Source organism: Apium graveolens, chromosome 9 (assembly GCF_009905375.1).
Source record: "Apium graveolens cultivar Ventura chromosome 9, ASM990537v1, whole genome shotgun sequence".
Classification (NCBI taxonomy): Eukaryota; Viridiplantae; Streptophyta; class Magnoliopsida; order Apiales; family Apiaceae; genus Apium; species Apium graveolens.
Window position 1 is genome coordinate 126155258 of NC_133655.1, and position 24129 is coordinate 126179386.

At 33.6% G+C, this 24129-nt stretch overlaps 3 protein-coding genes across 3 annotated transcripts; 2 read left to right on the top strand and 1 right to left on the bottom strand.

Moving 5' to 3' along the window:
* Positions 1-2372: 2372 nt before the first annotated feature.
* On the top strand, positions 2373-10154 carry LOC141683961 (uncharacterized). Its single transcript, XM_074488775.1, has 16 exons — positions 2373-2509; positions 2690-3305; positions 3647-3776; positions 3884-4085; positions 4419-4505; positions 4601-4660; positions 4754-4840; positions 5155-5226; positions 5441-5496; positions 6359-6444; positions 7785-7875; positions 7949-8106; positions 8228-8319; positions 8556-8630; positions 8880-8953; positions 9642-10154. The coding sequence occupies exons 2-16, from the start codon at positions 2732-2734 to the stop codon at positions 9715-9717; spliced, it is 1920 nt and encodes a 639-aa protein (XP_074344876.1). The 5' UTR covers positions 2373-2509; positions 2690-2731; the 3' UTR covers positions 9718-10154.
* Positions 10155-13318: 3164 nt separating this feature from the next.
* On the top strand, positions 13319-17607 carry LOC141686623 (chaperone protein ClpB1). The gene is made up of 6 exons (XM_074491656.1): positions 13319-13477; positions 14124-15298; positions 15492-16296; positions 16441-16720; positions 16849-17046; positions 17132-17607. Exons 2-6 carry the CDS (start codon positions 14146-14148, stop codon positions 17429-17431), a joined length of 2736 nt encoding a protein of 911 aa, XP_074347757.1. The 5' UTR covers positions 13319-13477; positions 14124-14145; the 3' UTR covers positions 17432-17607.
* Positions 17608-17989: 382 nt separating this feature from the next.
* On the bottom strand, positions 17990-23721 carry LOC141682683 (anoctamin-like protein At1g73020). Its single transcript, XM_074487381.1, has 16 exons — positions 23317-23721; positions 22327-22396; positions 22087-22202; positions 21672-21798; positions 21497-21597; positions 21312-21403; positions 21096-21200; positions 20738-20998; positions 20105-20237; positions 19923-20036; positions 19774-19844; positions 19570-19697; positions 19261-19343; positions 19064-19171; positions 18538-18696; positions 17990-18385 (listed from the first exon to the last, which is right to left on the bottom strand). Exons 1-16 carry the CDS (start codon positions 23536-23538, stop codon positions 18266-18268), a joined length of 2010 nt encoding a protein of 669 aa, XP_074343482.1. The 5' UTR covers positions 23539-23721; the 3' UTR covers positions 17990-18265.
* Between the last annotated feature and the right edge of the window lie 408 nt (positions 23722-24129).

Below are 24129 nucleotides of genomic sequence, written 5' to 3' on the forward strand. Positions count from 1 at the left end.
CACTGATGCAGAATAATTGTCACGGTGCGTCAATCACAATATTATGGTGATTGTTGATGTCAATAGTATCTACTAATTCAAATTTGAAATTCATGTTTCAAACAACGAAATCTGTTTCATAACTGTCTTCAACTTATGCATGTACGCATAATTAGGATTAAGAAGGGATGGTAGTCCAGTAATCCACTTAAATTTACCAAGATACCTTAAATTTAGAAAGTTGTATGAAAGTATTTAGTAATTCCCGGTAATATGGTAAAATAAGTGTTTTTTTCGATAACAAAAATTAGAATATATAGATAGATAAAAAGTTTAACACGTAATATTTTACAAAAAATAATTTTAAATTTAATTTTACGGTCGAATAATGTTGAACAAGTGTGATTCTATTAAAGAATCACTCAGAACAATTTTATTAATTTTCAATAATTTTTTAAATAAAAAATTATGTAATTTCATTTTTTGATTTGAAAATTAAAATTTTGTGATTATATATGTTGAAAAATTAATTAATTAATTAAATATATATATATATATATATATATATTATATATAATTATTTATATAATGACCCTGTATACCTGTATAGGAAAGTTCTCTACCTCATATTAATAATTGGATTTTATATACACGAAGTATTACCAATTTTCTCCATAATTCAATTATCCCTATTTATCATTTAATTATGAATACTAGCTTAAAACCCGATGCACGGATCACATAGATTTTTTTAATATTATATATATTTTAAAAATATATATTGAATTCAATTCTTATTTTTGTTCATTTAAAACTTTAAATGATATGATTATATGATAATTATATTAGTAGACGTATATGTTCGTAACTTTTTAGAACATTTAAACTTATTTAAAGTGATAACATTGGTAAGGGGGGAATATTATTATAACGAAATTATTATTTTATTGAGGATAAAAATATAATGTCTCCATTATGTTGGGAGCTTAAATTTTTTTTTTTAGCACGGTGCTGATTACTTAATTGATTAACTATAACTCTATAAAAGATATTTGAAAAAGATAATATTACTGATTGAACGATATAGTTTTATTGATAAATCTATGTGTATTTAAAAAATATATTTATATTTTAATTAAAATTTGATTTATTAGTTCAATAGGATACGAATTATATTTAGTGTAATATTAATTTGATTTATCTCGGATCACTGGTTTACATTATTTTATTTTAGCCCAGTACACCGACCAAATCAAACTAATTATTTTAGTTTATTTTTAAAGTCTAGATCAATAAGATAATTTTGTTTTAGATTGAATAATTAGTATCTATGATTTTATTTTTGTTGGTCGAATTATTTTTTTTATTTTAGTTTTGTGTTAGTCTGAATCAATTGTCTAATGTATTTTTTTATCCGTAAAATATATTATTTTATTTATCTAACTTCATTAGTATAATTTTTTAGGGGGATTGATAGTATTACTATTTTATCTTAGGGTTTACCCAGTGCGCACCCGAAGGGTAGCGGCTGCGGGTTACCTACGATAAAAAAAAAATAGAATTGAAATTGGTAAATCAATTGAGGAAGTTGATTTCAATATCAATTAGAATTGGAATTGATCGACCCAATAATTAGAATTAAATAATTAAACAAGGGTAATTAAGTAATTTCAGCAAGTACTGACCGACCAACTACCAAACTTTTAATGTTTCGTTTTATTTATCCAAGTTTACTAGTATAATTTTTTTAGGGGGATTGATAGTATTATTATTTTATCTTAACTCGAGTTACATTATATATCAACTAAATCTTAAAAATTATATTTAGTCTGCTTAAATTTAATTTAGCCCGAAGTAATAAATTAGAATAATATAAAACTCGATATGAGTTAAAATTTAAATTAGCAGAAGAAGTTGAATTTAATATAAATTATAATGATATAGAGTTTGATATAAAATAGAATTAAAATTGGTAAATTAATAGAGAAAGTTGATTTCAATATTAATTAGAATTGGAATTGATCGACCCAGTAATTAAAATTAAGTAAATAAATAAGGGTAATTAAATAATTTCAGCAAGTACTGACTAACTAACAAACTTTTAATATTTCGTCTATTATAATATAGTATAGATATAGATTTGGGACTCTTCGGAATTTGCGAACTTATTGTTTTATTAATTACTCCATATGTCCCATAAGATTTTATACATCACTTTTTGGCACGCTTTTTAATGCTCCATAATATATTTTTAAATTATTTTTTTTGAACTAAAGTTTTATCTTTAAATTTTTATTAAAAAAATTTGAAAAAAATATTATGAAATTATATTTTATAAAAGTTTAGAAATACGTGCACGTATATATGCCAATATGAAGGAGCCAGTATTATATTATTATTAGCACGAGTGAAAAATAAGAGGGGAAAGTGTTATGTGTGCGCATTATTATTCATACATTCTTGTTTGCTTCTTCAATTCAGCACTTTCGATCGACCAGCAACACATGATTTGAGATACAGACAAACTCCTGTAAGTAATCTTCACTCTTTAACATGTTTATTACTTAAAAATTTCATCTTTTTTATCTGTATGTATGTATGAATTTTCTTGAAACAGCCCAAGTAAAGAAATTGCACAATTATTGTTTGATTCTTGAATATATGTTAAAGTAGAAGTATTTATAGTTAAATTGGGTGATTTTAAATGCAGAAAACAAGTAAAGTTAGGATCTTGATAGAAGTGTAATGCTGAATGTTGGTTCCACTTGGTGGTTTAGAGATGAATTCTACAATGGATGATATTAACCTAATTCAACAAGCTCAAAGACACCATCATTTAGTTGTTAGAGAGTTAGGTGAAGAGATTGATTTAGAAATCGGGACGGGTGATGATGACCCTTCATCATTTACGCACTCCCCGTTGATTGGTGTTGTTCCTCCTAGAGAGTATTCTGCTGATGAGAATGATGAGAGTAAACAGCAGATGATTTTAGTTTCGCAAGTTACGAGCGATGATCAAGATTTGTGTAGGAGTCAACCGACGAAGAGGAAGAAGAAAGTTGTGAAAAGGTGGAGGGAAGAATGGGCTGATACGTATAAGTGGGCGTATGTTGATATGAAAGAAGGGACTGCGAGGATTTTTTGTTCTATTTGTAGGGAGTATGGTAGGAAGCATAGGAGGAATCCGTATGGGAATGAGGGGAGTCGGAATATGCAGATGAGTGCGTTGGAGGAACACAACAATAGTTTACTACACAAAGAGGCTTTGAGGCTTCAGATGGCTTCTAAGGATAAGGTCATTGCTGATAAACCCGTATTTGCTAAAGGTAATCTCTTTTTATCACTTTGTAATTTTTTGAGGTGCTTGCATGTGGTTATTATTAAAATTTGTTGACTTATGACCTGGGTCAGATGTACTGCTAAGTTTATCAACTTAGATAACATCTCCCCCCCCCCCACATGAGCATTCAAAGATGGCAGTGAATGAGTAAATTCCGTTATGACATTACTGCCTTATCCCATGGAAATGGACACATCCTTAAAACAAGCTAATGTTTCTTAATGTATTAGAGCTATTTGGTCACACTGTGGGTTATAGAACTTGATGTGCAGTTCCCCACTAATCTTGTTTGTCTATTGTCTTTTCGGTGGATGGATCTAAATGAAGTTCTTATGTCAAAAACGGCTGGATCAATTCTTGAAGCTGTGCTGAAAAGGGACCCTCATGAAGTTGAATTCATACAAGCTGCTCAGGAAGTGGTTCATGCTTTAGAAAGAGTAATTTCCAAAAATTCCATGTGAGGCGCCAACAGTGTAAATTCCATTGTTTAGCATGTCCTCGTTCCAAACAAAGTTAAGAGTTAATTTTAATTTCCAACTCTTATATGGCTTTGTAATGTTATAGTTATGTCAACACCATGGAGCGCTTGTTAGAGCCAGAGCGGATGTTAATTTTCCGAGTTCCATGGGTCGATGACAGGGGTGAGACACATGTCAACCGAGGATATCGGATTCACTTTAATCAGACATTGGGTCCATGTAGAGGTGGTCTTCGTTTCCATCCATCAATGAATTTGAGCATTGCCAAGTTTCTTGCTTTTGAACAGGTATTGTTCTACCATCAAACTACGGATATTCATTTTTCATGATTTTCAAATTTCATCCATTTATTAATGAAATGTTTATAGTAAACATTAAAAACTGAAAAATAAGTTCAGGCTCTTTTGTTACTTTTTTTACCAACCCACCTTTAAGTTTAGTTGCCTGATGGTTTTAATTGTCAGCTGGCCAGTGAATAACATGTTTGTTTAAATCCAATATAGTGATAATATTAATGCTTTTAATTGGTTACTCTGTCTGTTATTCTGTATATTGCAAATGATGTGAGAATTGTGAGGTATTTTTTGTTGCTTAAAGTTCTGTTTTCTTCTATTGTGCAGACCTTAAAAAATGCATTATCTCCATACAGACTAGGAGGAGCTTCAGGTGGAAGTGATTTTGATCCCAAAGGAAAAAGTGATAATGAGGTAGTAGCTTCAATGTCTTAATTATATTGCCAATAATGTTTTCTTGTTCCTAGAATCTGTATATCTTTTTTCTGATTCTGATACCGTGGTCATAGGTCATGAGGTTTTGTCAAAGTTTCATGAATGAGCTTTTCCGTTTTTTGGGTCCTGACAAGGTATGCAGTTCACAATTTTACTCCATTTTCTTAACAGGGTAAAATTACTATGTTAGATCTGTTTACTTTACTGCTCTATTGTTGCAAATTTAGGATCTTCCCTCAGAGGAGATGGGTGTCGGTTCCCGTGAAATGAACTATCTGTATGGACAATATCGGAAGCTGGCAGGCCATTCTCAGGTGAGAGACATGTCATTTCCTTAATTCTTCTAACTTTTACCTGTCCTCAACAGATAGGACCGTAAGAGCAATTATTGCGCTACTTATTAGCCATAAATTTACAAAGAGATACTGAATTACCTAATAATAAAACGTATAATCTAGGTTATTAAGAGTTCTAACATCATCATAAGACCAAGTTCGTGGTAACATTTGGTTATAGGTTCTTTTGATGAGCAAATTGAAAAAGATGATTGATGACAGCTAGTTTTCTTCGATGCTATGTCTTGTCAAGTTGGTTTTATTGTCAATCTTAAGTTGATCTTCATATGCAGGGAAGTTTTATAGGACCAAGAACAAATTGGTCCAACACCAGTCTCCGAACTGAAGCTACAGGCTATGGATTAGTAAGTTTGTTTTCTTATTTATTCTCTCGTCTTAACATGTTTGTGGTGGTTCAAGAAAAAAAAAATATTTCTTGTATATATAATAATATATTATTATGTATCTGTAAATTGTAATTGCCTAAAGAAAGATTATTATTATCAAATGCACGACCTTTCGCATGTGTTAGAGTCTCTCTGCTTGATTAAGAATATAATGGATCTTTTATGTTTTCAGGTTTTCTTTGCACAACTTATACTTGCAGACATGAATAAAGACTTAAAAGGACTAAGGTCTATCTTCATCATTAAGAGCTTATGATTTGCTTTAGCAAACTCATGATGCATATCTTTCTTCTATGCTGTTATTATACTTCTGTTTTTTGTGCATGTCTATGAGTGAGGTGGGGCCGTGGGGGCGGGGAATGTTTTATGGGTCAACTTTTGTTAAATAGTTAGTTAGCTTATTTTAGTCTGTAAATGAACAAATTGGTCAATATTTGCATTATGGTGATATCTACTAGTACTTTGCTTGACTTGTGATAACATGTGTCACTTTTGTACTTAATTTACATAGAAATATTTTTACATATTAGGTTGTGTTCACTCGGATGGAGTGAAATGAGATTTATACTCTTATTTGGGGGGATTAGTGAGAATTCTTCACAATTTTTAGTACTTCCTTCATTTCTTCCTTACAATATAAACTAGAAGTCTAACCCACCAGTGTTGGTAGGAATGCTCCGTTGTCCTTACTAATTTTCCCTTTCATTCTCTTAAAGTGACACAACCTTAAAGTAATATTTAGCTAGGGCTGAAAACATAACCGAGTAATCTGGGTTTGAAGCCGAATTCAACTCGCCGCTTTATAATTCGATTGAAAATCGAGTTGAATCTGACCAGTGTAATATATGGTAATTCTTATTTAGAGTTCGAATAATTTGTAAAGTACGAATATTCATATTTGGACTCGAATCGAATATGACAAAAATGTGAAAGTCATTAATTCGAATTCGCACTGAATCTGAATGAGTAATTATAAATTCGAGCCAAATCTGTTCATACTACTATTCACACCTATTCGATTCAATTTCACCCCTATATTAGGACTATGAAAGATAACTTTTTAACAATTTTATTGATTACTACCTTCCAGATGTGCTGTTAGCGGTGCTGGAAAGATTGCAATGCATGTCTTAGAGAAGCTTATTGCTTATGGTGCTCTACCAATCACAGTTTCAGGTGAAGATCATGTTCGTTGTTGCACACAGTTATATTTTCCCCACTGTATACATCTGGTCTGATGAGAAAAAATAAATTATATTGCCAACTTGCTTTCTTCATCTGATTTTAATGTGCTTCTGACTGAACCTTAAAACTTTTTTGAGAGATATATACTACACATTCCAAGATATATGACCCAATTATTAAATGTTACGTAAGAATGGCTGCTGTTGTGTTGTAATTCTGCTGGTTTTAAGTCTTTGTGTAAGGATCATATCTCTCCGTGATATAGGGTTAAAGGTTTTATAGCTATGATTGTTTTTTCTTTTTCCTGCATTCATTAGATTTGAATTTCTTCTTAATTCTCATCACACAATACAAGGATTTTCAGTTTTGTTAAATTATATGGTTTGGATTTCCATTATATTTTAAATCTGAAATATGTAAAAAATTTATTGTATATAAACAGTGCAATGTATTGTGAAGGAATTTGCATACTTAATATTTGTCAAGGCAGAAATTTTGCTCCAATCTGGCAAAAAAAAAATCTTGGCCCCAGCCACTGCATGTGTCTTTTTAAGGAAATAATTACAACTTAATAAATAGTAAATACTGACTCTTTACTTTATCTTTCGTCCATATTTTTTTAAGTTTTAGATCTTTCTGTAAGCATCTTACACTAATGTTGTATGCGAATCTGATCCTCTGCCAGATGGCTTAGTTTTCTCTAAATTAATTTGGGTCATGTGTTTTTGAACATATAAAGGACTTATAATCAATTTATTTGGAGTATAGGGAAGTACCTAGTCAGAGGCTCAGAGCTAATGTGCTGGTACTTGAAATTTTATTGAATTTATGCAAGCCATGTTCTCTTTTGTGTGTCTATAAGAAGAATTGGACCTTAAGTAGCGGAGATCCCTTTTATTTTAAATGTTTCTCAATTTGTATAGCTGTACTCGTGCTCCATTCATCTTATTGCCTACTCTGTTTTTGGTATTTACTTTTGGTGGCTAGACTTGTCAACTTATTGCTAGTCAGATAGTTTAGCCTGTAATATGATCTCATTGAGCAGGCAGTGTTCACCGTGGCTTCAAAGTTTAAAAATTGAAGTCTGGTTAAAATGCTGCTCCTTTTTGTTCAGATGCTTGAACCCCCTACGACTTGATAGCTTTTTAATGCAAATCAGTTTTTTGCTTATCTTTTTGCATTTACAAAGAACTAGTTCTCTGCTAAACATTGAAAGTATATTATAAATTCAATCTTATTGATGTTTATATCTGGTTGGATATCCCCTGTACCTCTCTTTAAATTGTATACAAAGTGACAATAATGTTTTTATTGCTGCAACAATTTTACAGATTCAAAGGGTTATTTGGTGGATGAAGATGGGTTCGATTACATGAAGGTATCTTTTCTGAAGGATATTAAAGCTCAACAAAGAAGTTTAAGGTTTGTTTTTTACCTAAAAAACTGTTGTTTAAGTCACTTTCCCATCTCAATATTCATTAAGTGTCATTTGCAGAGACTATTCGAAAACTTACGCTCGTTCAAAGTATTATGATGAAGCTAAGCCTTGGACTGAAAGGTGTGATGTTGCATTCCCCTGCGCTTCACATAATGAAATTGATTCATCTGATGCTATTAATTTGGTCAATTCAGGTTGCCGTATACTTGTAGAAGGTAGTTTCTCGATATATTGTCTAATCATTTTGATATCTTTCTCCCTTTTGGCTTCCATATATTTTTTTTGCCAGAAGTCCATCTTTCTACTGCTGCTAATTCTCTCTGAATTTCTGTTTAGGTTCAAACATGCCCTGCACGCCCGAAGCAGCTGATGTATTAAGGAAGGCTAATGTTCTAGTTGCTCCTTCAATGGCTGCTGGTACAGGAGGGGTATATTTACTTTCACACTTTTTTCAGTTATGATCCCATGTGCAATCCTACCTCGGGCAATGGTTCTTTGTGATTACAAGTATCAAGTACAATTACTTACATGTAGAATATGACTTCAATAAATGCACAAGAAACGATATCCTTCCATATCTCGGTTGCTTTAATCTTGCTTTTATTTTCAGATAGCATTTGACCTTAACTATGTGATGCTAAATATCTTGATCTCTAACGTGCAGATTGTTGCTGGGGAATATGAACTAAAAGAGACCAATGTAAATTGGTCCCCTGAGGACTTTGAATCTAAACTTCAGGTGAGGCCTATAAATCAGTGGTCTTTACTTCCAAGTGTATGTGTACGTGTGAGCAGGACTGGATCTCTATGATACTGTTACATCAACATATACTTTGTTTTAGTAGTTTGTTCTATTTTTTTTTGTGGCTGGTAATGCCAAATTCTTCAAAATTAGATGAAAAACAGTCCAGCATCATTTTGTTTCGCAAGAAGTTACTGATATTTGGACATACAATTATCTCACATTAACTTCAATTTCTACTGGCAGGAAGCTATGAAGCAGACATATCAGAGAGCTCTTAAGACAGCAACAGATTTCGGTTATCTGAAGGAGAGTCCAGAGTAAGATACACGCTGAACAGATTATCTGAACACTTAGACTATTTGTTCTATAAAATTTCTTTAGGATAAAAGTTCATTGGTAGTTTGGAAGCTCCTTATTGATGGTTTCTTATCATCTGTGGGGACCTTATGGGTCTTAACGAGTTCAAACTGATGCAATTTTGATACGCCTGCATTTTTTTATATATAAATGTGTGCTTGTTTATCCTTAAATATTTAATCAAAATAGTGACTATAACTTGACGGAATCACCTTACTACATAGAACAGTTAGCCAGGATTTGCTGGAGAAAATATAAAATTTCTTCAGTATTATATATAGTAGGATAGTTCATATTTAGTCACGATAATCGATTTTTGATCAAATTTATTATTGGTGGTTACCGTAATACAGTTTATGTTTGAATGACAATAAATATCTTAAGCTTCATTTTGTCTATATGAAGGTCCAATATAGCAGAAGATTGTGGAACAGTTAAAATATATATTATAAATGCAACATTAAGTACTCTTACTTGTAATTAGTTCCCCTGGGTGCAAAAACTTAGTATTGCAACTCAAATAAATACCTTGTTTACTTCTTTCATCTTCCCAGTACTTAAACAAAAAGTATTAAGAGTCGAGATAGCTGAACTGCGTGTATAGTACTCTTAGCCTTATCTCCCTTTTTGTGGTTTGCTACTTTGCAGGGCTTTAGTACATGGAGCGCTCATCTCAGCATTTCTGACCGTTGGTAACAGCATGTCTGAACAAGGATGTGTATAGATAATGGATTCATCTTCAGATAAGCTACCAAATACTCCTTGTTTTTCAGTCGGTACCCTGCAAAATGTGCAAGACGTATATACATTTGTGTGAAGCCGAAGCAGCAGGCATGAAATGATCTTGAATAATGTATGCAGACTTTTTGATCATATTGACTGATTGGGGTTGAGAGGTTACCGGTTAGGAAATAATGGGATAATTATATAAAATAGTGTAAAATAACTGCCGTTGAGCTGACTGTAGTTTTCTTAGATATGGTTGGGGATACAATTACAGTTGCTGTATATCATTAAGATAATTGTCAAACTGTATGTGAGTTGTATTGGTAGCTTTATATAGGATGTTGGATAGTAGTTTAGGATATCAAATAAAATGTTTTCAAAATCACTGCTTTCAGGATGACTGGAATGGTAAAGTGTGTGCGTGTGTTATAATTAGAGCAAATTGCATTATAATATTGATATTTGTGAGTATATGATTCAAGCAAACAATTATAGATTCTTCTTGCATTCTTAGTGGCCAAGCTAGTAACTTGTTCTAGAATTATTTTTTCAAGCAACCAACATAAATATGTTAGTTTTAATATTATAGGAATAAAAAAAACACTTAACAAAAAGGTAGGCTGATATGAATATACTTAGAAATAATTTAAAGTATTTGGTGGAAGAGCTGTTGCAATAAATTGCTTTAGGACTAGAAGAAAGCTCAGTTAAATGTTTAAATGTGACCACCGTAATAATAGATTGTGTTCAGTTATCAAAGCACATAAATGACGTGATGGTTCAGTTTACAGCTAATCAATCTTGCCAATACTGTGGTCTGTGGCGCTTGTTCTAGCAAAAGCATATTTAAGGGAGTGTGTTGATACTACAGTTTCATGTACTTCCTGATATTAACTAACGAATGCATAGCATTGTGAGTGAAAACCTAAAGTGAGACCGCCCTCTGTTTCTTCTGTTTCTGCTTCTGCCTACCGGCTGCCGGGGCTTCCGCCGGAACTTCCGCCGGAACTTCACCGGTAGTTAGCCCCAAAACTTTCCTTTTCTTTGATTTTCCTTCTTCCTTTCAATAAAAATCGAACCAAAACTAAATATCTACAATTTATTTCTCAGATCTATTTTGATTTTGAGTCTAATTCTGCAAATAAAAATTACCTCTAGATTCAAATCCTCCTCCTTAACATCATACCAAAATTTGGTGTCATTACAAGGTATTTGAATTTTTTGGTTTAAGACTCGTCTATTGACGTGTATCTGGATTGTCCCCTTTTGTTGGAATGTTGAAATATGTTTTTTGGATGTTTGTTTTTGTTTTGTTCCTGACTACTTTGAAAGTGATTTATGTGGTTTTGTGGGAGATCTGTTTTTCGTACATTGAATTTGGGCTGGTGCCGAATATTACAAGAGTTTATTTTTCACAACTAAAATGTATTCATCTTTTGAGATCTTTCACCCTCGGCTTGCTATAGATAGCTTGGGTGCTTCTGAACATTGGGTTACAGATGCTGCATATGTGAAGGTAATTTTCAGGATTGGTGCAGGTATGATCGATCAGGAAGCCATTTTTAATTTTTTTTCATTCAAATAATCTTGAGATTCAAACAGTCTGAAAACATAAGCGACTATTTGTTTAGCTCGTTTATTTGTTTAATTCTGGCTGTGTTTTTTTCGATGGGAGTTTTGTTCATATTGAAATTAAGTTGTAATTTTGGTTGATACAATTTATAAAAAGCATTTTGTCAAAAAAAAAAACTAATGAATGCATGTCCGATTTTGTTAAAAATAAAATAAAATTGTAGAATAACCAGTAAAAAATTTATTATGTAACCAATGATAATTATAATTATAGAATTTTAAATCTACATTTGTGATTGATTCTGGTTAATTTCACTTGGGTAACCAATGATAAATTGGTAATTATAATTATAATTATGTAACCGTATTTTGGTGAATTTTCGTTTTAAAAAATTATATTTTCATAAAATATTTTTTTTAAAAAAGATATTTTTTTTTTGCAAAAAAGTACATACCTTTAGATATTTTTTTATTATTAAAATCTTATTAAATATATTACTATGATTTTATTAGTGATTTATTAACTCACATATATTTATGATTCTATATTTATATATATTCAATTAGTTTATTATAAATACTCTGATAAAAAAAATACTTATAACAAATTAGATTTCAAAATCAAGATATCTCGGTATTTTTTATTGTATTCAATTGGTTCAAGTTATATAATATTTCATTAATGGTTTTTGATTAATCAGGTTTATATTCCTTACGACGGTAATGGAGTAGATCAAATCAAATCAAATATATTCAAACCCAATATATTTAGTGTATTCCGTTTAAATCTTAGTAGGATAAAATATACGCATTCATACCTTTACTCCAACAAAATAAGTAGCTTATTTTTTAAAGATCCACTATAATACAAATTTAGTGCGGGATAAACAAAAGTAAAATAGTCAAAATAAGAAATTATAAAACAAATATAAAAACTAATAAGCAAAATTGAGAAAATAAGGGACGGGGTTAACATATACTAAGGGCTTTAATTTTTTCTAAAATTTTATGCATTTCTCGACCAACCAGATTCCCAATATTTAAACATACCATCGCCCTACAATGTGACCCTTAATCTAAAAGAAGTTATATGTCCACCGCTCTCTAATCTCCATATTATTGAAAATAATTTTTTTAAATCTAATACTAAAAATACAAATTAATTATTGATGAAATAATACCCAAATATATGTATTGCTTTATTAAAAAATCAAAGTAGTCCAAAATTTTCCATTATAGTTGACAGAATTATCATCAAAATCTCTTTATTTTTCTAACCCATACCTCACCCATTTTTTCTTAGTCTTTTTAAATTTAATATTCGACCGTAAACCCAATTTATACACGAAAAAACAAAAAAAAAGTCATTGATGTAAATTTGATGATTGATGGTGATTGAAGAATTCGATGATGATTGAAAATTTGATTAAGAATTCGATGATGATTGAAAATTTGATTATTTGATGTACTTAACATATTTTGATGTATATTTTAAGAAAGGTGTACGAAATGAATTGGTTATGAAGATGAAAATGATTATATAAAAAAAAAAAGATAATTGAGTATGTGTTTTAATAAATTATGGGAAATGTGTGAGAATGGAATGGAATCAATGCAGTAAAAGATAAGCCTTTCAATCTCTTAAAATATCTAATCTTGCATTACAAGTCACAATTTATAACATTTTCAAGAATAAATTTATTTTTTTTTAAAATAAGAAGAAAAGAATATTTATAAGTAGAATCTCGATAAATAAATATTCGATAAACGTATAATTTTGTTAAATAAATAATTTTTTATCCCAACATTATAAAGATAATATAATTTTAATTGCGATAAATAAATAATTAAAATATTTGAAATATTTATTTATGGAAGTTTAGGTAGAAAAGTATTCCATTAAAAATAAAAAATGGGGAGAAGCATCTAAAAACAACAGTCGGTCGGGGGGCAGAGAGGAATCTAGTAGGTTCTAGGCCTTGCACGCACACACTCAAACTTTCCAGATATATCCTGTTTTCTCATCATCTATTATAAAGGGGGCGTTGGCGCTTCAATTTCCTCTCCATCATACAAACAAACACCTTGTGTAATATAAGTATTCTGCGATCCAATTACACATTCGTTTCACAACACACAACGCTCTTTTAGCCAATCCAAGCTTTCTTAATCTCTTACCCACAAAGGTACGTCAATGCATTTGCTTCTTCTTCTTCTTCTTCTTTTTTGTCGTTCGTGTATCAACACTTTTGATTGCATTTAATTGTGTTTCGGATTGATTCTTTTATGTGGGTTTGAGTCTTTTTCAACGCAACTTCAATCTTTTTATTACTTGATTCAGTACTTTTTGTGTTTATGGGTCTGTTTTCTGTTGCGATATTCTTGAAATTTGATTTAACAACTCATTTTTTTTTATCAAGGGCTATATATAATAATGTGACCAGCTGATCTGTTCTTTGTTGATATTTTAACTGATTTGCGTTTGTTTATTCACTTTTTTATTTGCATTTAAAGTGTTTAATATTGATTCTTTTAGGTAAATTTTGGGTTTTTCAAAGAAAATTATAATCTTTTTGACAGTTTATTACTTTGAACTTGTATTTATGTGGTTATGCTCTGTTTCTTCTTGTTATATTATTCATGATATTTGATTTAACAACTTAACTTTACGAGCTTATAATGAGATTTTCATGTTATTTGTTTCTATTATGTATGTTTTATTTTGATTTTTTGTACTGGTTTTGATATGTGATACTCTTATCATTTTTACATCTCATATTTATAATATAAGGTATTGTGTTGTAAAGTTGTAATTTCTTGTTTCTTTGACAGTTTTCATCGAGCCCAAGTAATAATGAATCCTGGAAATTTCACGCACAAAACAAATGAAGCTCTTTCTGGAGCTCACGAGCTTGCGATGAATGCTGGACATGTGCAATTCACTCCACTCCATATTGCAGTGTCTCTCATCTCTGATCCCAATGGCATTTTCCGCCAAGCGATAGCTAATGCAGGTGGTAGTGAAGAGGCCGCTAATTCTGTTCAAAGGGTTCTTAATCAGGCTATGAAAAAGATTCCTACCCAAACACCTGCCCCGGATGAAATTCCTGCTAGTACTTCCTTGATTAAGGCTATTAGGCGAGCGCAATCTGCTCAAAAGTCCCGAGGTGACACTCATTTGGCTGTTGATCAGCTTATTTTGGGGCTTTTAGAGGATTCCCAGATCATGGATCTTTTTAAAGAAGCTGGTGTTAGTGCTGCAAAAGTTAAGGCCGAGGTTGAAAAGCTTCGTGGAAAGGAAGGGAAAAAGGTTGAGAGTGCCACGGGTGATACGAATTTTCAGGCACTTAAGACATATGGAAGAGACCTTGTGGAGCAGGCTGGAAAGCTTGATCCGGTTATTGGAAGGGATGAAGAAATTCGAAGAGTTGTGAGGATTCTTTCGAGGAGAACAAAGAACAATCCTGTTCTTATAGGAGAGCCTGGAGTGGGCAAAACTGCGGTTGTTGAGGGCCTAGCGCAAAGGATTGTTAGGGGAGATGTTCCGAGTAATCTCTCGGATGTGAGGCTAATTGCATTGGACATGGGTGCTTTAGTTGCCGGGGCCAAATATAGAGGGGAGTTCGAGGAAAGATTGAAATCTGTGTTAAAGGAAGTAGAAGAGGCTGATGGGAAAGTTATTCTATTTATTGATGAGATTCACTTGGTTCTAGGTGCTGGTAGAACAGAAGGGTCCATGGATGCTGCCAATCTGTTTAAGCCAATGCTTGCAAGAGGGCAGTTGCGCTGCATTGGCGCAACCACTTTGGAGGAATACAGGAAATATGTGGAAAAGGATGCTGCGTTTGAGAGGCGTTTTCAACAAGTTTATGTGGCTGAGCCTAGTGTACTTGATACTATTAACATCCTCCGAGGCCTGAAGGAGAGATATGAAGGACATCACGGTGTTCGAATTCAGGATAGGGCTCTTGTTAATGCAGCGCAGTTGTCAAGTCGATACATTACTGGTAAGATTTAAGGCAATGAAATTTCCTTTAATGACTTTATGTATATATCATATTACCACCAAGTCTCTTTTCTTTACTAAATTATACTTTTTAAGCATGTATGTCTATATCATTACTGGTAATGCCAGTCTTTTTGGCCTTGTTTTTAGAGTATGTATGCAGTTGCTGAAATTGTTATTTTTCTGTGATTCAGGTAGACATTTGCCAGATAAGGCAATTGATCTTATTGATGAAGCTTGCGCAAATGTGAGAGTGCAGCTTGATAGTCAGCCTGAAGAAATTGATAATCTAGAGAGGAAGAGAATGCAACTAGAAATTGAGCTTCATGCCCTTGAGAAAGAGAAGGATAAAGTTAGCAAAGCTCGGGTTGGAGAGGTGAAAAAGGAGCTGGATGATTTACGAGATAAGCTTCAGCCACTAATGATGAAGTACCAAAAAGAAAAGCAGAGGATTGATGAGATTCGCCGACTTAAACAGAAAAGGGAGGAACTAAATTTTGCCGCACAAGAAGCTGAAAGAAGAAGTGATCTGGCTAGGGTTGCGGATCTGAGATATGGTGCTATTCAGGAAGTGGAGAGTGCATTGGCAAGGCTCGAAGGGAATACAGATGAAAATGTGATGCTTACAGAAACTGTTGGGCCAGAGCAAATTGCAGAAGTTGTGAGTCGGTGGACTGGTATTCCTGTAACAAGGCTCGGACAGAATGAGAAAGAGAGGTTGATTGGTCTTGGTGATAGGCTCCACGGAAGGGTGGTGGGTCAAGATCAAGCTGTTAGTGCTGTGGCCGAAGCTGTTCTTAGGTCGAGGGCAGGACTAGGAAGGGCCCAACAGCCAACTGGTTCATTCCTCTTTTTGGGTCCAACTGGTGTTGGGAAAACAGAGCTGGCTAAGGCTCTTGCAGAACAGTTGTTTGACGATGATAAACTTTTGATCAGGATTGATATGTCCGAGTATATGGAGCAGCACTCTGTTGCTCGATTAATTGGAGCTCCACCTGGGTAAGTTACAAACCTAAAATAATGTTTTGATTTTTAAGTGTGATTTTGGGATTCATGATGCTTGATATTGTTTCTTTAGTTTATAATTGCTAATAATCAAACTGATGTCCTTACGATGTTTTTTTTTTCTCTTTCTTATTATAGCTATGTTGGGCATGAGGAAGGTGGGCAACTTACAGAAGCTGTGAGGAGGCGGCCTTATAGTGTTGTACTCTTTGATGAAATAGAGAAAGCTCATGCTAGTGTGTTCAATACTTTGCTTCAAGTGTTGGATGATGGAAGGCTTACTGATGGCCAGGGCCGCACTGTGGATTTTACTAACACCGTGATAATATTGACTTCGAATCTTGGTGCTGAATATCTATTGTCAGGACTGATGGGCAAATGTTCAATGACCGATGCTCGTAATATGGTCTTGCAAGAAGTAAGTCCTATCACTGTCTTAAATCTTTTATAATATTATGTTTCAACATATTTCAAGCCTGTCATTTTGGTTATCTGCACGTTGCTGCTGCTCTACGTATACTGATGATTGGTTTCTGTGGCATACAGGTGAAGAAGCACTTGAAGCCAGAGTTACTGAATAGGCTTGATGAGATTGTGGTTTTTGATCCACTTTCTCATGATCAACTAAGAAAAGTTGCTAGGCTTCAGTTAAAGGATGTTGCTAGTCGGTTGGCAGAGATGGGTATTGCTCTAGGTGTCTCTGAAGCAGCACTTGATGTGACACTATCAGAGAGTTATGATCCAGTAAGTAGTATTCCCGTAGTTAGTTGCATTCATTTCCCTCCGCTTGGTTCTGCGGTTTCTAAATAATTTATTGTACAATCGACAGGTTTATGGAGCTAGGCCCATCAGGAGATGGCTAGAAAAGAAAGTGGTGACCGAATTATCAAGAATGGTTGTAAGGGGTGAGATAGACGAGAACTCCACCGTGTACATTGATGCTGATCTAACAGGTAAAGAATTGACATACAGAGTGGAGAAGGATGGCGGGCTTGTGAATGCTGTCACCGGACAGAAGTCTGATATACTAATCCAGATTCCCAGTGGACCTCGGAATGAAGCTGCACAGGCAGTGAAGAAGATGAGAATCGAGGAAATAGAGGATGACGATGAGATGGAGCAAGAGTAGATAAATACCCATACACTGGGATGGTTTCTTTTCAATCAAACCCTGTTTGTTTTTGTCTCCAAGTTTAGTGTTGGTTTTGTGATGTGTTTCTGTACTTGTGATGACAGTGTCAAGTTGCTCTAAGTGGGCCCCTTCTTTTCTGAGTAAGTTCAATAAATTTTTAATTTGTTTCTGCATTTTCATGCTGTTTCTTTATTTTTAGTGTTTTTAAAACCAAGGGATTTTAATTATTGTTTTGTGTCTATACAAGTTAATTATTCTCACAATTATATTAACCTGAAAGACTAGATTATTAAAAAAGAATGTTAATTATTCTATGTGAGATATAAATCTGAAAGACTAAACTGTTTTAATAGAACTTTAATCTAGAATACAGGAGCTAGGGTCCTTTGAAAATTAAATCCTGGGTTAAATTTGTTCTGCTTCACAAATAGAACAGAAATTTTATCATTTGGAGGAATATATCTCTGGACAAGAATTTGAACCTATGATTCACCCCGTGTCCCCAAATTGATAATTTGAAGGTTATGTAAAAGATCTTACTGCAAATTGCTTAGATGCTGAAACTGAAATTTTAAATTAGAAACTGAAAATCCGTGCATGCCAGTCTGAGACATGAATGAAGAAGATCCATGACGGACCAAATTCTGTTCCCGACTCATATACTCCTTCCAAACTGTCCACACTCATCTATTTGTATGTTAGTACATATATCTCTTAAACAAATTGAACATTTAACTAATCCACTCACAGGAAAGCGTTCAATCCCGCCTTATTAACAGATGAGCCCCCACGCCAGTAGGAGTTGTACCCGGCAACATAACATTTCTTTTTTTACTCAGACTTCTGTTCATGCTTCTTTTCTCCCGATATACTTTTGAGAAGTTGCTTAGAATATACTTGTTGTACTTGACTCGCATCGCTCATCCGCCTAGCTTTAACCCAATCAGGCTCCTGCAGACAGAAAACGAAAGCAGAAATTTAATATCCTCCAACTTTTCACTATATTATAGACGTCTGCAATCTGTAAAGACAGTCGCTTACATAGATGGATGTCATGAGATGTAGACGGTGTATAAAGTACAACATACGATGAGATAGGTTACCTCAGGAACTATGCGAGAGAATCCAAATTTAATAATCAACAGTACATGTTCCATGATTAGAATTGCTGCAAGTCCAGGTGAGATATGCCACTCCCCCTCCCGGTCAAATAAGCATACCAGAAGCACACAGTTGGTGCATATAGACATTACTATCAGAAACTGAAATCCAGATATTGCTATATATCAGATTATGAACAATTCAGGCATTGACACTACAACTTTATTAAGATATAGCTGTATCTTAATCTTGTAAATTCAAGATGCGAGGTAAACAGGAAACAAGTTGCGACGCAATCTCTCGTAGAATTTCATCTACATTAATAAGAGAAATCTGTTTTCTCTAACCCCCCTTTTCCCCAGGAGTCCGCATCTCGTTCTAATAGTTACTGCATGAATTTTACTTCATTTTATTGTTAAACCACATCGATTTGTCTTGCTACTCTATCTCCAAATGAGAGGGCATAAAAAATAATTAAGTAAATGTAACTCTAAAAACGTTTCTGTCACGAGGAAAAATTTACAATACCTGAAATATATTCAGCCAAGCACCAATAGTTGCAGCAGCATGAGGAGTAGGCCTTCTTAGCATAACCAGAAGTTTCAGTGCATCTGCTCTTATTTCAGTAATGTTGTTCTTCAAAATTAAACCATATCGAGTTCTCGGTTCAGCTATATCATAGAAAGAGTAACCCTAACTGTCAGAATAAATACAAAACTACTTACTAATGCAGCAAAGGCAAATGCCGGAGGGAATGCGCAGGCAAACATCATGATCATTCCAAACTGCAGGGCCACCTCTAGTAAATCTGCATGTGGTTAGAATATGTATTAAATAATCAGCCACTTAAAATAAACTTTTAACTGAATGTATATGGGCATCCTACTGCAGTTGCATAGACTGAGTCATGGATGCAAGTACTTGAAGAAGAAAAAACATAAGGAGAATTGAGAGCCTATGATCAGATTTGTAGCCATTCTTCTTCAAGTCTACTACGAACATGTTTATTATCCGGATGCAGCAATTTACATTACCATCAAAGACTCCGTCTTCAAGTTCTTCACCTACACTTGCCGAATAAGCAGGTTTGAGATACTCTTTCTCTACTCTTGATATGTGGGTCTTCTCAGTTGACGATACTTTCTCACGTTTTCTCCTATTTCTTCATCCATGACGAAAGAGAGTTACCAAAACTATGGTCCCAGATAACAGCATAAATGATGTTAGATAATGCTAACCTAATAGCTCTATGCTTTCTGTATTTGTACTTCAGGTACGGTACAGAGTTTTCCATCAGATTTTCCAATACCTGAAGAAAACTTCCCATCATCCGAGTAGTTAACAGGAAAGGGAAAACATAAATATGGGAGTAGAATATATGCCTTACTTCAGATACAATTAAACGCTGGATCAGCACTTGGCGTAGAGTCACGAAATTTCGATGGAGAAGGGCATGATAGAAAATTCCTATATACGATTGCATGAAATAAAGACCAAACACCTGCAAAAGATGTGCATGCTTCAGATACCAAAATCCCTAGAACTACGTCATAGAACTTTGGGTATTACCTTGTAAACTAAGCTGTCGGCTCGATATTCTCTATTCTTGTTTTTTTCATGCATGATGAGTTTCACTGATATTTTACCCCCAAATTTCGTGAAATACTGGATTATAAAAAGGTAAGCTGCGGTCAACAAAAACCTGCAAAATGAAGCTTTTTAACATTTTCACACGTCCAACAAACCTACAAATATAAAAAATACTGAAATAGAAACATACAAATGTATTTGAATCCAAACAGACACACATGACCTTGTACTGAAGTTACAGGGTACGTCTTCATCCATCTTAATTCAAACATAAAATGAAAAAAAAAACAGAAAGATATAGACTAAAGAAAGAGTATATTTTAAAGAGGGTTTAGAATATAAAGGTCTTTTAACTGTGCTCAATGCCATTTAGTTGCTAATCCATAAGACATGTACCCTGAATGCAGAAAGCCAAGGTTACATGTATGCTATATTTTTTGTGCTGGTTTTAATATTTAATTTGGGATTCCACAAATTACACCAACATAGACAAGTCGATTAGCTACGAAAGTTTCTGAAAGGTTAATGAAGTTACCCAAACCAGAAACAACATAGTAATTCTAATATACAGAGGGGTAAGAACAAATACAAAGGCAACATATTTGTGCTTACTTCACAATATCAGACTCGAGAACTTCGTAGAGATGTGCATATGCCAACTCAAATGGCAGCTGGAGACAAATGATACTCGTGATAACAATAGTGTCATTTCTTAATCTTTTCAGACGTCCAAACCATTCCTCTCTCTGGAACAATTCTTTTTCTTTTTGTTTATCTGTCCAGTTATATTTGTTATCAACAGACTGAAGAGAACTTTGTTCCATTGCCAAGAACTTACTTCTGGAGTCCCGAACTGAATAATATACCTGCCACCTTAAGGAACCCCGAAAGTAGAAGATAAGAGTAAAAGAAATGGGGAAAACAAAACTAATAATATACAAATCACTGCCACTAAACTATACAGAAGTACCTGGCTAACATAGCAGAATTTTTACGTTTCCAAAACTGAGAAAACAATACTGCCCACAATATAATGCTCATAAAGAAAACAGGGAGGACCAGCAACTGGAATGATCTGATAAGTGACAACCCAAAAGGATGTGTATTAGTTGAAGAAAAGTAGAAACGCAGTTTGACAATTTTGAACTTGGAACACATATACATATAGAACTGCAAGTCCGCTTACCCGAAATCCACAAACTGCAAAGTAAGGCCAAGTGCTGCAGGAAACAACATCCACCTCGTATACATTCCAAGGAAAGCAAAATAGGTTGCTATCTAGACATATTATGCTATGTTATTATTGGACTGAGAACGAACTGTTTTTGCATGTAGTGCCATCCGCATAGATTGAACTCAAAAATAGTTTACCTTCATTCCAAAATATGAATATATCTCATCAATAGGCTGATATGTGAAGTCCCGCCAGTTCAGCGCCCACCTTTTAATAAGCTGCTTCCTCTTTACTTCATCTATAAAATATAAGTTGTCTATAAAGTGTACATGCAATTGTGGATAAGAGTGAGATTTGTTTAAGTTGGAATACCATGCAAAGGGAACACCTCCTTAACAATGCCCAATGATTCCAACTTCATCATTAGAGGTTCCATTGGCTCCCAGAAAATTTCAATTGATTCAGACCGTAAAGCTATACCAGACTCGCTCTTGTTCACCTAAATTTCAATTTGACACTGTTATAAAAGAAACATGTTAAAGCTGAAATATTACACAAACAGCAACCCTAGACAGTAATTCATCTGTTTGGAAATCGGAGTCATGTTGCTAGCTTAATTAAATTAAAAAGCTCAGTTAAAAACAGTAATCTCGGGGAACTAAAAAGAATAATACGATGAACAGCTATTTAGTTGAAAATGCTTATATCAAAACATTAATTAAATGAATATAAAAAAGGCAGGCCTTCCAGTAGAACTTATTATAAGCACTCAGAAGAAGTTACTCACTATCCCATATATAATATGATGGTAGCAACGGAAGCGTTCACACCAACTGAATAATGCACCATCAGGCTGTCTAATAAATGCTTCAGCTTCCTCCCATTCAAATTGAACATCCACACCTATAATTTTTAGGCTAAAATCAAAATATTGTTACAAGATGAAGCAGACTTTCATCTAACAAAATAAAAGAATATTCAGAGTGGGGCAGGGAATAGAAGGGTAGGAGTGAAATTGCATAATAACCAATTTTAGTCTTTTTCTTTATCAGTAATTCAGCTGCCGCCCTCCCAAGTACTTCCACTGGTGCTGCTAACTGAAGATAATAACATAATAATAATTCAAGTCTTTTCACATGGAAGTCTTGTATGAGATGCAATATTAATTAGAAGGAATGATATTAGAAGAAATGATTAAAAAGGCAGTAAGAAAACTGTCTGTTAAACTTCAAACTATTATATATTTGCTAATACAGGAAGTAAATAGAGACATTCCTTATTATGACTCCACAATGCAAATTACTTCAACACCTTGATTTTACTTCTAAGCATAGGATAGTAGAAGCTACATAGTATCTTAAGGAACACTGACATGTTTGTAAATATTAATCAGCATTTCCTTATTCTGGCAGCGACCGGAGTCCCAAGGTTTCGTGAAGTATCCTAGGAGATAAAGTGATCTAAAGGAGATAAAAATTGCCCATTTTTTCCCACCCTTAATATTTGTATGGCAAAGTACTCAACTACTCAGGAAGTAAAGAAGGCGGGTGTTGAATACCCATTCTTCCGCACCTTAACAATCTTCTCACTGAATTAGAAAAAAAAATCTCGTCACTGAATTAATGTCTTTTAATGGATCATAGGCTTAACCGCGTGAAGCTACCACTTTAATATTTCTTTCTCAAACTCTGCCAGAGGCTTGGGAATAATTGCAACACATGACACAATGATTCCACTTCCCTTTTTCCTCAAACTCATCAAATTTGTTGAAAAATGCCACAACTCTTGTCGTGTAATACCTAACCTCTTTACCTCCAAAAACTCGCAGACTCTAGTCTTCACACATCAAAATATTCTCAGTGCAAAGTCAATAAGGATTATATCATGTACAACTAATAATTTTCATCAAGCATAAACACATAGCACTAAATAACTTGGCAAAGAAAACATAGCACTAAATAAACAAGAACCCTTCACAAATCATAAACCAGAAACAACACAAAAGATGGGAACAGACCTTGATAAATTCATATTGCATGCCAAGAACTCTATCAACAATCAACCCAACTTTCTGAAACTCCTTAACAAGAACTTCCACACAATCATACTTGTCATCACCTAATCTTCCAAACCTTTTAGGAACCACCACACTTATTTCAAAACCAGTTTGTTCTTCCTCTAAATTATTATTATCATCATCATTCCCCTTCATTTCTAAACCAGCAGAGCTATGGTCCATTTCACTAAAAGGGCTTTCCTATAATGAAACAAAAATTTACATCAACTTGTACTAATGATTTTTTTTGGAAAATGGGACAATTAACACAGGGCATTTTGGGATTTATAAATGGATTATTATGAAACAAAGAGAAGGTATGATTTAGCTGATGAAATGGTGAGATGGGAACAAGTTTAAGATTGACACAAAATTAAGACAGATGTGGGCTAAGTAGAATTTAGGGGAAGTGGTGTAACTGCAGTGCCACATAAGATGTCAGGAGGTTGACACGTGGCTTGTAACATCTGAAGTTTGAAATTAATATACCCGTGTTCCATTTTATTGTTCTCAAGTAACCTTTATATATACTTCTAACTAAAAATATAAAATTTTAATTCGTATAAAAGTTAAAATTTATTATCGTGCAACTTTTTATGCCTTTTACAGAAATTCAACAAGTATCACCTATCAAACTAACGAGCACTAGGATTGTGATTTTTCTTGCTACATTATTAGTTGAATATAATATAACAGTGTCCATGTCAGAGACAGATTCAGAAATAAATTTCCGGGAATACATATATTATATTATTATATGAATATAATTTTATA

Bases quoted from the DNA above. Each gene is read 5' to 3' on its own strand.
- LOC141683961 (XM_074488775.1), top strand. From the start codon at position 2,732: ATGTTGGTTCCACTTGGTGGTTTAGAGATGAATTCTACAATGGATGAT. The intron at 4,841-5,154 runs GTGAGAGACATG...CTTCATATGCAG, and splicing joins AGCTGGCAGGCCATTCTCAG to GGAAGTTTTATAGGACCAAG. The intron at 5,227-5,440 runs GTAAGTTTGTTT...TTATGTTTTCAG, and splicing joins AAGCTACAGGCTATGGATTA to GTTTTCTTTGCACAACTTAT.
- LOC141686623 (XM_074491656.1), top strand. From the start codon at position 14,146: ATGAATCCTGGAAATTTCACGCACAAAACAAATGAAGCTCTTTCTGGA. The intron at 15,299-15,491 runs GTAAGATTTAAG...TCTGTGATTCAG, and splicing joins GTCAAGTCGATACATTACTG to GTAGACATTTGCCAGATAAG. The intron at 16,297-16,440 runs GTAAGTTACAAA...TTCTTATTATAG, and splicing joins TTAATTGGAGCTCCACCTGG to CTATGTTGGGCATGAGGAAG.
- LOC141682683 (XM_074487381.1), bottom strand. From the start codon at position 23,538: ATGGACCATAGCTCTGCTGGTTTAGAAATGAAGGGGAATGATGATGAT. The intron at 20,999-21,095 runs GTACTTCTGTAT...GGGTTCCTTAAG, and splicing joins AATTCTGCTATGTTAGCCAG to GTGGCAGGTATATTATTCAG. The intron at 19,698-19,773 runs GTTAGCATTATC...TCATGGATGAAG, and splicing joins AGAAAGCATAGAGCTATTAG to AAATAGGAGAAAACGTGAGA.